This window comes from Pseudogymnoascus destructans (assembly GCF_001641265.1).
Source record: "Pseudogymnoascus destructans isolate 20631-21 unplaced genomic scaffold scaffold_4, whole genome shotgun sequence".
Taxonomy (NCBI): Eukaryota; Fungi; Ascomycota; class Leotiomycetes; order Thelebolales; family Thelebolaceae; genus Pseudogymnoascus; species Pseudogymnoascus destructans.
The window spans coordinates 1,562,470-1,576,532 of record NW_020167523.1 but is presented as its reverse complement, the minus strand read 5'-3'; the positions used below and the strand labels follow the sequence as shown (position 1 = coordinate 1,576,532).

General features: G+C 46.6%; 2 protein-coding genes across 2 annotated transcripts; both read right to left on the bottom strand.

The window, feature by feature from the left end:
- Positions 1-9,471: 9,471 nt before the first annotated feature.
- VC83_02201 (uncharacterized protein) lies at positions 9,472-11,231 on the bottom strand (the record flags this gene model as incomplete). The annotated part of the gene is made up of 2 exons (XM_024465869.1): positions 10,757-11,231; positions 9,472-10,694 (listed from the first exon to the last, which is right to left on the bottom strand). Exons 1-2 carry the CDS (start codon positions 11,061-11,063, stop codon positions 9,472-9,474), a joined length of 1,530 nt encoding a protein of 509 aa, XP_024326587.1. The 5' UTR covers positions 11,064-11,231.
- Positions 11,232-11,699: 468 nt separating this feature from the next.
- VC83_02200 (uncharacterized protein) lies at positions 11,700-14,063 on the bottom strand. Its single transcript, XM_024465868.1, has 2 exons — positions 13,407-14,063; positions 11,700-13,355 (listed from the first exon to the last, which is right to left on the bottom strand). Exons 1-2 carry the CDS (start codon positions 13,788-13,790, stop codon positions 12,243-12,245), a joined length of 1,497 nt encoding a protein of 498 aa, XP_024326588.1. The 5' UTR covers positions 13,791-14,063; the 3' UTR covers positions 11,700-12,242.

Below are 14,063 nucleotides of genomic sequence, written 5' to 3'. Positions count from 1 at the left end.
GTTTAGCCCCCAATGTTGGTGGTGTTGGGGGCCATGGACGGCAGGGTTAGCACAAATAATCATAATAATCATGACTATTCAAATAGTCAAATATTACATAAGCATGATTATTCATAATCATGAATATTCATGATTATGATTAACGTGGTTTATCAATACCCGGTTAATATCAGTACCCAGTTAGCTTTTCGCATTTTATCCACAACCCTAGCTTCAATACGCGTTATTTCAATAATGAAGTGAGATCGTATTGCAAGACAGTAGGTCTACGTATGTACAGCGACTATCGGCTGGAGGCCTCCTTCTGAGGCTTCCAGCTCCTTATATCCTACGTTCCTACATGCCCTAGTTTACCGAGCCCTAGTGGCTCCACTGCCAGGCAGCCCCTGAGTTCAGGGCGGCCTCACATGATGGGCCGCCTTACACGTATTATGCGGTTCATACCCAAGAAGCTAGAATCATCTTAGCTACCGAGGCTATTGTACCACTAAAAAGCTTACTTGTCTTCGTGCAGCAATGATCTATAACGTACCTTATTCTACACTTACTGGTAGAATGAACAGTCGTACGGATATTCGTGAGCGACGACCAGCTGTCCAAAAATTGACTGAACTTGAAGAGGAAGTAATTAGTCAACATATAATTGACTTAGATTCAAGAGGATTTGCACCCCGGTTGGCTGGTGTTGAAGATATGGCCAACTATCTCCTCGAAACGCGTCAGGGAAAGCGCGTTGGGAAGCTCTGGGCGCATCGATTTGTACGACGACACCCAGAACTAAAGACACGTTTTAATCGTGTTTATGACTTCCAAAAGGCCTTATGCGAAGATTCTGTGCTTATTGGAGGGTGGTTTGAGCTCGTACGAAACATGAGAGCTAAATATGGGGTGTTGGATTGCGATTTCTACAACTTCGACGAGACAGGGTTTATGATGGGCGTGATCTGTCCTGGAATGGTAGTTACGCGCTCCGATCAATGTGGCCGAGGCAAGGCAGTTCAGCCTGGCAATCGTGAATGGGCTACAGCAATCGTGTGCATCAATGGTGAGGGTAGAAGTGTGCCTCCATTTCTGGTCGTACAAGGGGTTAATCACCTTGCAAATTGGTATACTGAAAGTGGCTTACCACACGACTGGGCTATCAAACCAACAAGCAATGGATGGACTGACAATGAGATGGGTTTTCAGTGGTTAAAGCACTTTGACAAGCATACTGCTCGTACGGCAAAGGGCCCTTATCGAATGTTGGTTCTTGATGGACACGAGAGTCATGATTCAGCTGCATTTCAAGCATATTGCAAGTCCAACAACATGTAACGCTGACTTCTAAACGATAGAAGACACAGAGGTTTCTTGCGTAAGGTTGACTTGACAGAGGAGGCAGGGGATTAGACACAAAGGCTTTCCAAGTAACATGTTACAGTATTGTAAAGAATACTATATTGAGTTGAGCACGAAGCTCCTATATAAGGAAATACTATCTACTTATATAGTGGCGTCGTGCCTCATGGGTAATCTGGATAGTTGGCGGATAGCTAGATATTCAGGATAGTTCGTGGATAGCTCAACTATCCAATTGTCATACTGACATTCGTTGCACTCAGTTTGCTATCAAACTCAAGAGCAAACTTGGAAATCTCCTCCTCAAACCTACAAGTCACTATACATATTTTGGCTTATCACACCAACAACAAGAACAATACTACTCAACGATTGCTACAACCATCTATGATTCATTACACGTCATCGCTCCTTAGTTACTGGGCCGATATTACCACATAGCATATCTCTACAACCCTCTATGATTCATTACATGACATCACTCATACTACCACATGACATATCTCTACCAACTAGAGGCCTAGGAGCATGAACGATAGCTCTAAAAGCCCCTACGAACCTCTATGATTCATTACATGTCATCGCTCTTTAGTTACCCACAAGATTGGTTAAGTTATGACATAATTTGTCTATGACATAATTTGTCTATGACATAATTTGTCTATGACATAATTTGTCTATAGGGGTACTCTGACCTTGGACCTCCTTTTACTTCCTATAGGCTACGAACCTAAGAGATGGTTCTATGGGATTCTCTTACGTCAACTACAGTTACCAAGCCTGGTAAGTCATGGAAAATGAGAGAACTACACTCCTTTAGCATAAATAGGATTGCCCTTTCCTTAAGAAAGGGCAAGCAGACAATACAGTAAATCGACTATCACATACTTCCACGTCTTTTCCAAGCTTCCAAGCATTTATCTTGTTACTCCTTGTTTCTGAAAAGTCAGTGAGGTGTTAACCTCTGACTTACCCCTGAGTTCCCAGACTCAACATTTGTTGCAACTTGTCTGAACCACTTCACTACATCACACACCTGATTGCTGCGTTGTGGAATAGTCTAAGCTACGACCCTTTGGCTCTGTTTTCTAAGACAGTGTGTTGTCTTAGTAAATTCATCCCTTCCTTGGGTGGCTAGATTCTCACATCTGGTGCACCCACCATTACACTGAGTCAGGCAGGTTATGGTCACATGATAAGAGTTAAGGCAGGTTAGCTGAGTCGGACCCGTTTCGGGTACTTAAGGGGATTGACCCAACGGGGTCCCTCTCCCTCAGTGACGGAAGGTATCTGAGTCGGACAAGTTATGGTCATGTGGTGAGAGTGAAGGCAGGTTAGCCGAGTCAGACCCGTTTCGGGTACTTAAGGAGATTGACCCAACGGGGGTTCCTCTCTTCATCTTTTTTGTATCCTTCGTAGTAGACCTATAGGATAGCATCCGTTTAGCCTCCAACTCGCACTCTCATATGCTATTACTGTGAGCTGGGTGCCCTGTGTCCTTACATATACGAAGGTCATATATAGCCACAGGGGGTGTTTTAACTGTTTAGTGGGGTGTAGATTAGTCTAGAGATATAGATTTACATCTTATAGGGCAAGTTATAGACTAGGTTACAAGACCACAAACATGTGCGGTAAACAAATGTAGCTTATGTAAATCACTTATACATACAGCTCATATGTGCCCACTTAAGGATAGTTCGAATTAGGATAGTTTAATAATAGATATTTTATTTTGTTGTTATGTAATTATGTTGAGAATTACTGAATTAGTAGGGTCGTGATCTGTTAACATAAACGATCCACTTACTTATTAAGTACATTATGCACTTTGTAAATAATCATGATTATGATTACGACCTAATAATCATGATTATAATTGATTTTCTAACCCTGGCTCTTTTAACCATGGTTCTAAAACCACCGTCATCAAAGTTACCAAGGTGGTAGACGAAAGGTTCTGCCTTTACCCACCTACTATTTGTTACGATGGTCACGGAGGTCATGGTGCCAGTCCGGGTAAAGTAAGCTAGATTGAATTTAAAGAGAGAAGAAGAAGAAGAACAAAGGAAGGTGAGGCTATTACTCGTAATATACAGTTGTCTGCTTAGCGGTTGTAGCCTTGGTGACTAAGCTGCACCTGTAATCCCCTATATACCTATAACAACCATAATAACCATAACAAGCTGTGAGCTGTAATCGTAACATAGATAGCCTTATTATTTTAAAGATTAGAAATAGGCTTTCTAAAGATATTTTTAAGTAATAGCTTGTTTAAAGAGTTGGGATTTTATAAAGGAAGAAAAAGAGGATCTAGAAGAGGAATTTATAGCTAAATTAATACTTTAAGTAGTAACATAACCTGAAAGCTCTGTCCCCTTTGCTAATGAAGCAACTGTCTTCCTTGGTGACGTGCAATACGACCTTTAACTAAGGTTGTTTGTGAAAGAGCTTCGGTCGGGTTGTGAGGCGTCTGAGAGACCCAAGGGTCCTTGTCTACCGAGGGGAGCCGAGGAGGTGTAACCGCTTGTAAGTTAACATCAAGCTTAGATATAACTACTTAAGGATCGTACGGTATTAAACCAGCTCCCTGGAATCCAGCTTGGCCATTTTGGACTAAAAGTGACTGTTCATACGCCGCCTTGAACGCAATGAAGAACTCAACCTTGCTGATATGATTAATATGAGCCTTAATAAAGTGCTCAATTTGAAGACCGTACGACCGTTTTAATACACTAAAGCACCCGACATCAAGTGGCTGGGTTAAGTGAGAGGAATGAGCAGGCAAACAAAGGGGTATAATGTTGTGTTACGGCTATAGTAACATGATGTCATGGTTACAGGCCCAGGGCCTAGTAACGTGACGTGTGAGTCACAGTGGGAAGCGGGGTAGGCTGCCATGTGACGGGGCTAATGGATAGTTGCAGAAACTAGTGGATATTGGTGTAATGGTGGGTGCACCAGATGTGAGAATCTAGCCACCCAAGGAAGGGATGAATTTACTAAGACAACACACTGTCTTAGAAAACAGAACCAAAGGGTCGTAGCTTAGACTATTCCACAACGCAGCAATCAGGTGTGTGATGTAGTGAAGTGGTTCAGACAAGTTGCAACAAATGTTGAGTCTGGGAACTCAGGGGTAAGTCAGAGGTTAACACCTCACTGACTTTTCAGAAACAAGGAGTAACAAGATGAATGCTTGGAAGCTTGGAAAAGACGTGGAAGTATGTGATAGTCGATTTACTGTATTGTCTGCTTGCCCTTTCTTAAGGAAAGGGCAATCCTATTTATGCTAAAGGAGTGTAGTTCTCTCATTTTCCATGACTTACCAGGCTTGGTAACTGTAGTTGACGTAAGAGAATCCCATAGAACCATCTCTTAGGTTCGTAGCCTATAGGAAGTAAAAGGAGGTCCAAGGTCAGAGTACCCCTATAGACAAATTATGTCATAGACAAATTATGTCATAGACAAATTATGTCATAGACAAATTATGTCATAGACAAATTATGTCATAACTTAACCAATCTTGTGGGTAACTAAAGAGCGATGACATGTAATGAATCATAGAGGTTCGTAGGGGCTTTTAGAGCTATCGTTCATGCTCCTAGGCCTCTAGTTGGTAGAGATATGTCATGTGGTAGTATGAGTGATGTCATGTAATGAATCATAGAGGGTTGTAGAGATATGCTATGTGGTAATATCGGCCCAGTAACTAAGGAGCGATGACGTGTAATGAATCATAGATGGTTGTAGCAATCGTTGAGTAGTATTGTTCTTGTTGTTGGTGTGATAAGCCAAAATATGTATAGTGACTTGTAGGTTTGAGGAGGAGATTTCCAAGTTTGCTCTTGAGTTTGATAGCAAACTGAGTGCAACGAATGTCAGTATGACACCAGGGGAAGGGATGATTTTACTAAGACAACACACTGTCTTAGGAAACAGAGCCAAAGGGTTGTAGCTTAGACTATTCCACAACGCAGCAATCAAGTGTATGATGTAGTGGAGTGATTTAGACAAGTTGTATAAATGTTGACTCTGAGAACTCAGGGATAAGTCAGAGGTTAGCACCTCACTGACTTTTCAGAAACAAGGAGTAACAAGACCAATGCTTGGAAGCTTGGAAAAGACATGGAAGTATGTGATAGTCAATTTACTGTATTGTCTGCTTGCCCTTTCTTAAGGAAAGGGCAATCCTATTTATGCCAAAGGAGTGTAGTTCTCTCATTTTCCATGACTTTCCATGACTAACCAGGCTTGGTAAATGTATTAGAAATCAAGTGCGACCCACAACTAGCTTGCTAATCATGTAGCGAATGTAAGAGAATCCCATAGAACCATCTCTTGGGTTCCTAGCCTATAGGAAGTGAAAAGGAGGTCCAAGGTCAGAGTACCTATAGACAAATTATATCATAACATAACCAATCTTGTGAGTAACTAAGGAGCAATAATGTGTAATGAATCATAGAGTGTTGTAGAAGCTTCTAGAGCTATCGTTCATGTTCCTAGGCCTCTAGTTGGTAGAGATATGCCATGTGGTAGTATTGGCCCACCCCCTTAAGGAGGAGATTTTCTTAATAACTTGTTCAATGAGTGTCCAAATGATATGCCGTGATGTATGTCGCATAAACAGATGTAGTAGAAGAGTTTGCCACAATCTTTGAGTAGTATTGCTCTTGTTGTTGGTGTGATAAGCCAAGATATGTATGGTGACTTGTAGGTTTGAGGAGGAGATTTCTAAGTTTGCTCTTGAGTTTGATAGCAAACTGAGTGCAACGAATGTCAGTATGACATTCTAACAGTTCTTACAGTTCCATCCTACAGGGTGTCGTAGGGTCCTATCTTGTGACCTACTCAGCTAATAGCTCTGCTAATAGCCATAACATGCTGCTCCTTTGCTCTACGTAAGAAAGATGGCTTGGTAAGTCCATTAGTAATGTATTAATAATATATCTATAATGCATTATAAAATCTTACCTCTTCTTTCTTTTTCTACAAGGCATTCTTCTTGATATCTTTCATCCTTAAAATGAAGATTACTATCAATAGTAATACAGTTGAACCTGGATATAAGGATCCCAACAACAAGAGCAATACTACTCAACGATTGCTGCAAACTCTTCTACTACATCTGTTTATGCTACATACATCACGGCATATCATTTGGACACTCATTGAACAAGTTATTAAGAAAATCTCCTCCTTAAGGGGGTGGGCCAATACTACCACATGGCATATCTCTACCAACTAGAGGCTAGGAACATGAACGATAGCTCTAGAAGCTTCTACAACCCTCTATGATTCATTACACGTCATCGCTCCTTAGTTACCCACAAGATTGGTTAAGTTATGACATAATTTATCTATAGGTACTCTGACCTTGGACCTCCTTTTCACTTCCTATAGGCTAGGAACCCAAGAGATGGTTCTATGGGATTCTCTTACAGATCCCTCGATATAAGTATATCCTCGGTATAAGTATGGGTAGTCTGGTCCTGTAGTTTTGTAGCTGTAAAATAAGGATTATTTCTATATAAAGATGATCCTTAAATCCGTAGTCCCAAAATTATTTTTATATCAAACAATCCTTATAACCCATATTCACCAACTCCACCATGGAGGCCTAGCAACCAAAAAAAAAGGCACGCACTCACCAATGTTCAGCGACAATATATTTAACACAGATATGTCAGCCACCCGTGCACTCAGCCTAAACTTATAGCCTGGTATGCTGCTCAAGCTCAAGGTTGCCAACTTAGCCAAGGCCAAATATCCTCAATTCTTTCCACAAAGTACCAATATCTTGACTCAGATACACGGAAGAAGACTGAACTTGGCACAAAGAGAAAAAGTAATGGCAAATATCCTGAACTCTAGATAGCTCTCTTCGACTGGCAACAATGCATTCAATGCGATCATTACTGGTGACATTCTAAAAACTAAGGCACACAAACTTTGGGACCGTCTGCCACAATATACTATTCATAGGAATGAACCAAAATGGTCGAATGGCTGGTTAGTGTAACGCGTAAGCCCAAGGTCTCACAGGAGTCCAGGGAACCAGGTCAAGAGGCAGGAAAGGGGTATCGTATTCGTGAGGACAATAGGTCTACGTAAGTACAGCGACTATTGACTGGAGGCCTTCTTCCGAGGCCTCCAACCCCTTTTATCTATGCACCTTGTGCCCTACTTTACTGAGCCCTATGGGTCCCTAATGAAAGGGACCTCACGTGGTGGCACGTGATGGCCTTCCTTACAGTTAGATGGATTCAAGAAGAGATTTAAGATTAAGGAATATGTTTGACATGGAGAAGCAGCTGCAGCGGACATCCATAATCCTACAAATATCATGCAAATGGAAGATCTCTGACAACTATGCGCAACATATGCAGATAAAGATATTTTCAACATGGATGAAACTAGGCTCTTTTGGAAGATGACACCAACCCAAATGCTAGCCACTAAAGCTTTGAGTAGGGGAGAGAAATCCAAAGATCAGATTACTCTCACATTTACGACAAATTCGACTAGAACTAAGAAGCTAGATATATGGGTTGTGGGAAAGTCGAAGAATCCTCAATGTTTTAAAAATATTGATGTTAAGCACATGCAGATTCAATATCGATACAATGAGACAAAATGGATGACAGGGCTAATTATGAAAGAATACCTAGACTGGTTAAATGAGAAAATGAAGCATCGCAAGATACTGTTATTACTTGATAACTTCTGTAGACATGAAGTCGGAGTTGAACTTGTTGGTGGATTACAAGGTTTGTCGAATGTTCGAATTGCTTGGCTTCTACTAAATATGACATCTCATTGGCAACCTCTCGATTAAAGGATAATTGCAAGCTTCAAACTTAGGTATCGAAAACAATGGATTAATTACATGTTACACTAGCTCGAGGCCAATAAGAACCCTAATAAAACAGTTAATATTCTAAAGGCGATATAGTGGAGTCGACTTACGTGGGAAGCACTTAAAGCACCAAAAATCCAGAAGTGTTGGTGGCGATCGACTCTTATAAAAAAACCAGAAAATATAGATATGCGTCAAGATAATACTAGTGAGGTCGAGGAACTGGGAATGGAAATTGCGAGGCTACCAGGAGATATCATGCCAATTGCAGATTTTCTCAACCCTATAGGCGAAGAGATAGTTGACAGAGATGAAGATATTTTCGAAGCTGTAGTACAGAGATACACTATTACAGAGGAGGATGGGATTGCAGACAGGGACGAGGAAGGGGAAGAGGAAGACATCCGACCATCACTTGCGGAAGCAAGCGAATACCCTTCAATTATTTGCTTCCCTCGCTGAAGATGGAGGTCGGATTTCAGTAATAAAGGCATTAGAACAGATTGGCAAGGATATCTCGCAAGAGAAAGTCGCGAAGAGTACCCAACTTTTACAAGATGGCTGGGTGTCAAAGTAGCATACAAATTTTTTTTTTTTTTACATATATTCCTCAGATTTCCGTGAACCTCCACATAAGGATATCCTCGCTATAAGGATGCCACGCCCGGTCCCCGAGGGCATCTTTATATCCAGGTTCAACTGTAATACAGCCTTGGCAGGGGTCGGCTGAGCCCCCCACTTTGGGTCAGCCGAGGCTACACCCCATGGTCAGGTCACCTACGTTCTGCTCGCGAACGCATATAGCTTACCACCACGATTATATGCCAGGGGAGCTCTCACCCGAGCTCTCAGCCCCCTGGGATCTGCACTGTCGGCTCCACTACCGACCGCGGGTAGAACCGAAGCTGGATGAAGCCTCAACGGTTGAGCTTGATGTCGCCAGAATCTGAGGCCAACCCTTGTCGTAAAAAGGGGCGCGGAGTTGTCTCCGACGCTGGGATGATCGCGGGCACACCGACAAGCTCCAGCTTATATTTTTGGCGCCGCGGGTGACCGTTGCAGGTCTGTGGAGACGCAGGCAGCGTTTTGAGAAATTCCATTTCTATGTCTTGTAAATCTATAGACCAAAGTTGAGGGAAGTAGAAACACCTCCCCCCTCCACCGTTTCGTATGTTCTATACCACCCCGTCCACTCACCCAAAAACCAACCCCCAAGCCCCAACGCCCAACCCCTACCAACAAAGCAACAACACACCACACACCACGCCCCTCTACCCCCTCCACCCCCCCCTGGCCCTCCGCCTCGCCTCCTCCACCTGCATAAGCCGCCACTCACACCCCTCTGCAAACTCACAACTCCGACACTTAAAAGCCTCCTTTATCGCAACCCCCTCCGGCGCCCTCTCCCCCCTCCACCAGCCCATCCCATGCCCCACATACTCTCCCAAAACAGCCTCATCCATTGCGAACACATGCTCTCCAATCACCCCTCCCGTCCCACAACTACGATATTCCGCGCGGAGCACGCGTCCTAACCCGCCCTCGCCTACTACCTCGGTGAATAACTTCATCATAACGCCCCATAGCTTCTCTAGGGTATTATTGCGCGCCAGTTCCGACCCAGCTGGATCCGGCGCGCTGGCGACTTCTTCCGCGCTTGAGGGGGCGTCGTAGAACACCTCATCCGCGAGCGCGGATACCTGCGCCACGAACCCAGGACTAAACGGCGCGTGCGTGTCAAGCTCATATCGCGCCGCGAGGGCGGAAAAGGGGGTGTCGCCCGCGGCGAGGGAGGAGAGGAGGGTGTGGTAGAGCATTAGTTGGAGCTGCGTTGGCCGAAACGACGCACCGCGGGGTAAGGAAGCGACGGAGCGGGTTTTGACATCTGTGATGTACAATTTCCGCTTCGTCGGTTGAGGAGGGGCGGGGTGTAGGTACTCGTCCAGCGCGCGCTGGTCAGTAGGGAGTGTCGTCCTAGGCTGCGGCGGTGCTTCACCGCGAGCCACCGCAAAAACATGGACAGCCTCCTCCTCCTTCTCAACATCCGGACACATAAACCCAACCTCATCAATAACCCCCCCCACCACCTCCCCATCCACAACACCCCACACCTCAAGCTCCCTCGTCATCCCCGTCTCCCTCAGCGTTCTCAGGCCCTGAATAACATTCCACACCCTCAACCCCCACGCATCCTCCTTAGTCGCAACCTCGATCTGGACAGAAGTATACACCTCCTCCTCGAGCGCAGCGTGCACCTCGCTCCCGCGCTTCATAGCCTCGGTGCGCGGCTTGCGCCCGTGCATCGCGAGGGTCATGGAGTATTGAAGCTCGCACCAGGCGGGGGAGACGAGGTCGGTGACGGAGAGGGCTGTGCGGGGGGCGGGGCGGTAGCGTTGAAGGGGGCTGCGAGGGTCGCGGACTGGGGCTTCGGGTGGGGGTGGGGGTGCTTCAGGTGCGGTGATGGGTTCGTTGAGCGAGGAGAGCGTGGCGGAGACTAGCCGCTTAGCAGGTGTCAGATTGACGTGCGGGAAGGGGGAGAGGAGAGGGGGGACTCACGATCCGGGTAGATGGCACCGTTTGGGCTGCCTGGGTGTGCGCTGCTACGGACTGGCGGGGCCGGGGGGGGTTGAGTCTCATACGCGATCGGCATCCTAGCCACATAGCGTGAGCCTGCGGGATGGGCATCGCGGCGAGCGGATGGGCTGTTCTCGCAGGAGAAAAGGAATGGAGTTAGCGGAGAAGGGAGGCTGACCACCGTAGATGGGGTCTGGACGGCGAGACGATCGAGAACCTCTAGGTCTTCGGGGGAGAAATCAGAGCCGTAGTCGCTATCGGGGTCTGTTGGGGGGGTGCGGAGGGCCATGCTCTATGCTGATTGTGCTTGCATGTTCGGGGTGTCGTGGTTGGGCGTGGGATATGGAAGATGGATGTGGGAGGGTGGGAAGTGGTCTTATGAAGTCGGAGAGGGGGCGAAGAGTGCATGACAAGGCTGGCGGTTATCAAGGGTCTTTGGGTCGGTCGTCTTATCGGGCAAACTCGAGTCCGCGCCGTATACGCGACGCTAGGGACGCGAGAGCACGTGATTCTAGAACAGTAACTTCCCACTCTTTCTGCGCATTTTTGAATAATTTGCGCAATTCTGCGCCATATTGTGCGCATCGAGGGTTTGGATATATCACCACCCAATTCTTAAATATCTTGAGCTTCGTCTTCTTAATCTACGCACTTTTGAACTTCTCTATTTCCGCCTCAGGAGGTTGGTTATGCAGCCAACCTCACTCAGAGAAGATGATACCTGATATGATGCCTTAGGTGCCTCAGGCCGAAAGCTGGTCAGAAAATCGGTTGTAGATCGATAGTCAAGTCGTCGTCAATTAAGGCGGTCGCCTTAATTGAGGCGGTCGCCTTAATTGACGACGACTTTGACTATCGATCTACTTGATTAGGTATCCCCAACAATACCAACACACCAAACAGAATCACATAAATAAATTTATATTTCTCTATCCTAAATATCCCCATCCCCCCTTCGAGGCACTGTAGGTAGATTATATATATAGCATAGATAACTTATAAAAGATGCGCATGCACATCCCTCATAACTTCCACACCACACCAATCTCGTAATATCTCATCTTTTCATATTTTGTGCTTCCCCCTCGCTCCCTCCCAAATATCTAAAGCCTGAAAGCTCCAAATTTTAGAATATAAGAATACGCTCAAGTGAGCTGAATAAAATAAAAAAAACTCAGCACGCCTCCAAAACTCTTGAGGCGGCCAGTCGTAATTGCGAATGTAAAAAATCCGGTTTTCTCTCCGATCCCTGCCGGCCGAATTATGATCAAGGGGGGTATAAGACGTTCAAAAAATAAAAATTCATCCTAAATATCCCATAAACTATCGTGAAAATAGGCGTTTCGCTGTTGCGAACCCGGGTATGTGTGAAGCAAAATAGTTAAATATCGTATATACAGCGAAGTAGTATGGCGAGGTGGTCCGTAGACCTTATCCGTAAATATGCATGGCGATAATGATGTCTGGCTTATAGTAACATGCTGCACGCCGCGAAGGCCGCTGCGAGAGCGACGAAGCTCGATTGCAGGGAGATGGAGTTGGCGACGCTAGGGCTGCTAGTCGAAGGAGCCGCGCCTTTAGAGGCATTGGAGTCGCCTTGCTGTACGGCGGAGGCCACTCCGGTGGGCGCCGCGTTGTTGTAGAGGGCGGTATCATTCTCAAATAGCATCTGTGGCAGGACGGTGGGGTGGACAGTGGCGGATGTGGTATCGTCACTGCTGCTCTCTTCGCTGCTGCTGCTGGACTCGCTAGTGCTGGACTCCCTAGTGCTGGATTCGCTGGACTTGCTGGACTCGCTTGAGGAGGAGGAGCTTTCAGCCGAAGAGCTGCTGGGGCTGGGTGTGGGGGTTGGTGTTGGAGTAGGTGTTGGGGTGGGCGTTGGTGTCGGGGTTGGAGTGGGATCGTGGGAGGAAGATGGCTCAGTTGTTCCCTTACCGCCTCCGCCACCACCTCCACCGAATGATCCGCCTACGTCGAACGTCTCAATCTTTGCCTTTGAACCCTTTGGCACAGTGACAACGCAGAAGTTGCCACCTCCGGCACCGGTTGCCGAATTGCCGCTCGTCACACCGTTGACTTTGACTACGGCGGGGTCGATAGAGCAAGGCAGGCCGTTGCAGCCACCGCCATCACAAGTAATCTTGACACCGAACTTGGGGAGCTCGTTCGAGAAACTCGATTCGCCGGTATAGATAGGATTCCAGGCGATCTTGACGAATGTATGTCCGCTGCCATCGGTATTGGCGCCGGCAACATACGGACTCCAGTTACCAATCGGCTTGGATCCATCGCCCCAAACACATGCCTCCGCCGTAGAAACTCCAGGTGGGTTGATGTAGTAGTGTGCCGCCGTCGATGCCCAGTACTCTGTGTCAGGAACTGCGATTTCTATAGTTTGATCACTGCCCACATTAGTAGGGATGAGCATGGCCTCGTTTCCGGGGAGCACAGTCTGGCAGTACGCGACGGAGTGGCTGCACTCGTTGTGGGCGAAGACGGAACCGGTTCCCTGGTAGCAATAGGGCTTGTTTGGGAATGGCTTCTTGATTTTACCACCGCTGTCGCATTTAAGGCCACCATTCTACGACCGTTAGTTTGACTAGGATGCAGGCTTAGGGGTTCCTGAACCTACCATCGATGCTGGATATGAGTATGTAGTTGCGTCGGCGTCCCATTGACCCATGAGTTGTCCAGGTGGGCATGCATAGGGGCAGAACTTGCCCGCAGTGCAAGGCTGGTCGGGGCTCATCGCCCACCCAGCATTTGTACGGCCTGGAGTAACAGCGACCAGACCCGCAGTCAATGGGAACGAGCAAATATCACGCTTATCCAAAGCCGGCTGGTCCTCGTGCTCTACTCTCGAAGAGTGAGCATTCTTGTGGCTGTGTCCATGTCCATGCCTCCTCTCGAGATTCTCCAATTGCACTGGTCTGTTGTGCGAGTGCCTTGCTTCAGACACAGCTGCCAGCAATACAATAGCGGCGCCGACGGCAGCCTTCTGCTCCAAGAATCTCATCGTCGCGCGGTGTTGGTGCTATCGCCAAGTGCTAGGGCGAGGATCACGGCCAACAGCTCGTGGGATGGCGTCGATTTAGTCTTGCCCGCCGATCGGTTTTAGTAGTAGCTTTTCTTCGGGCTTGCTTGAGCGAAATTTCTCCTCTTGATTTCGTACGAAGAGCGACAGCGAGGTGGTGATGATATAATAACGAGTGTGATGATGGATTGAGACAGAAGTGCAGATGGGGAAGAAACGACAGAATATGGGGACGGGAGGGAGACGGGATGGAGA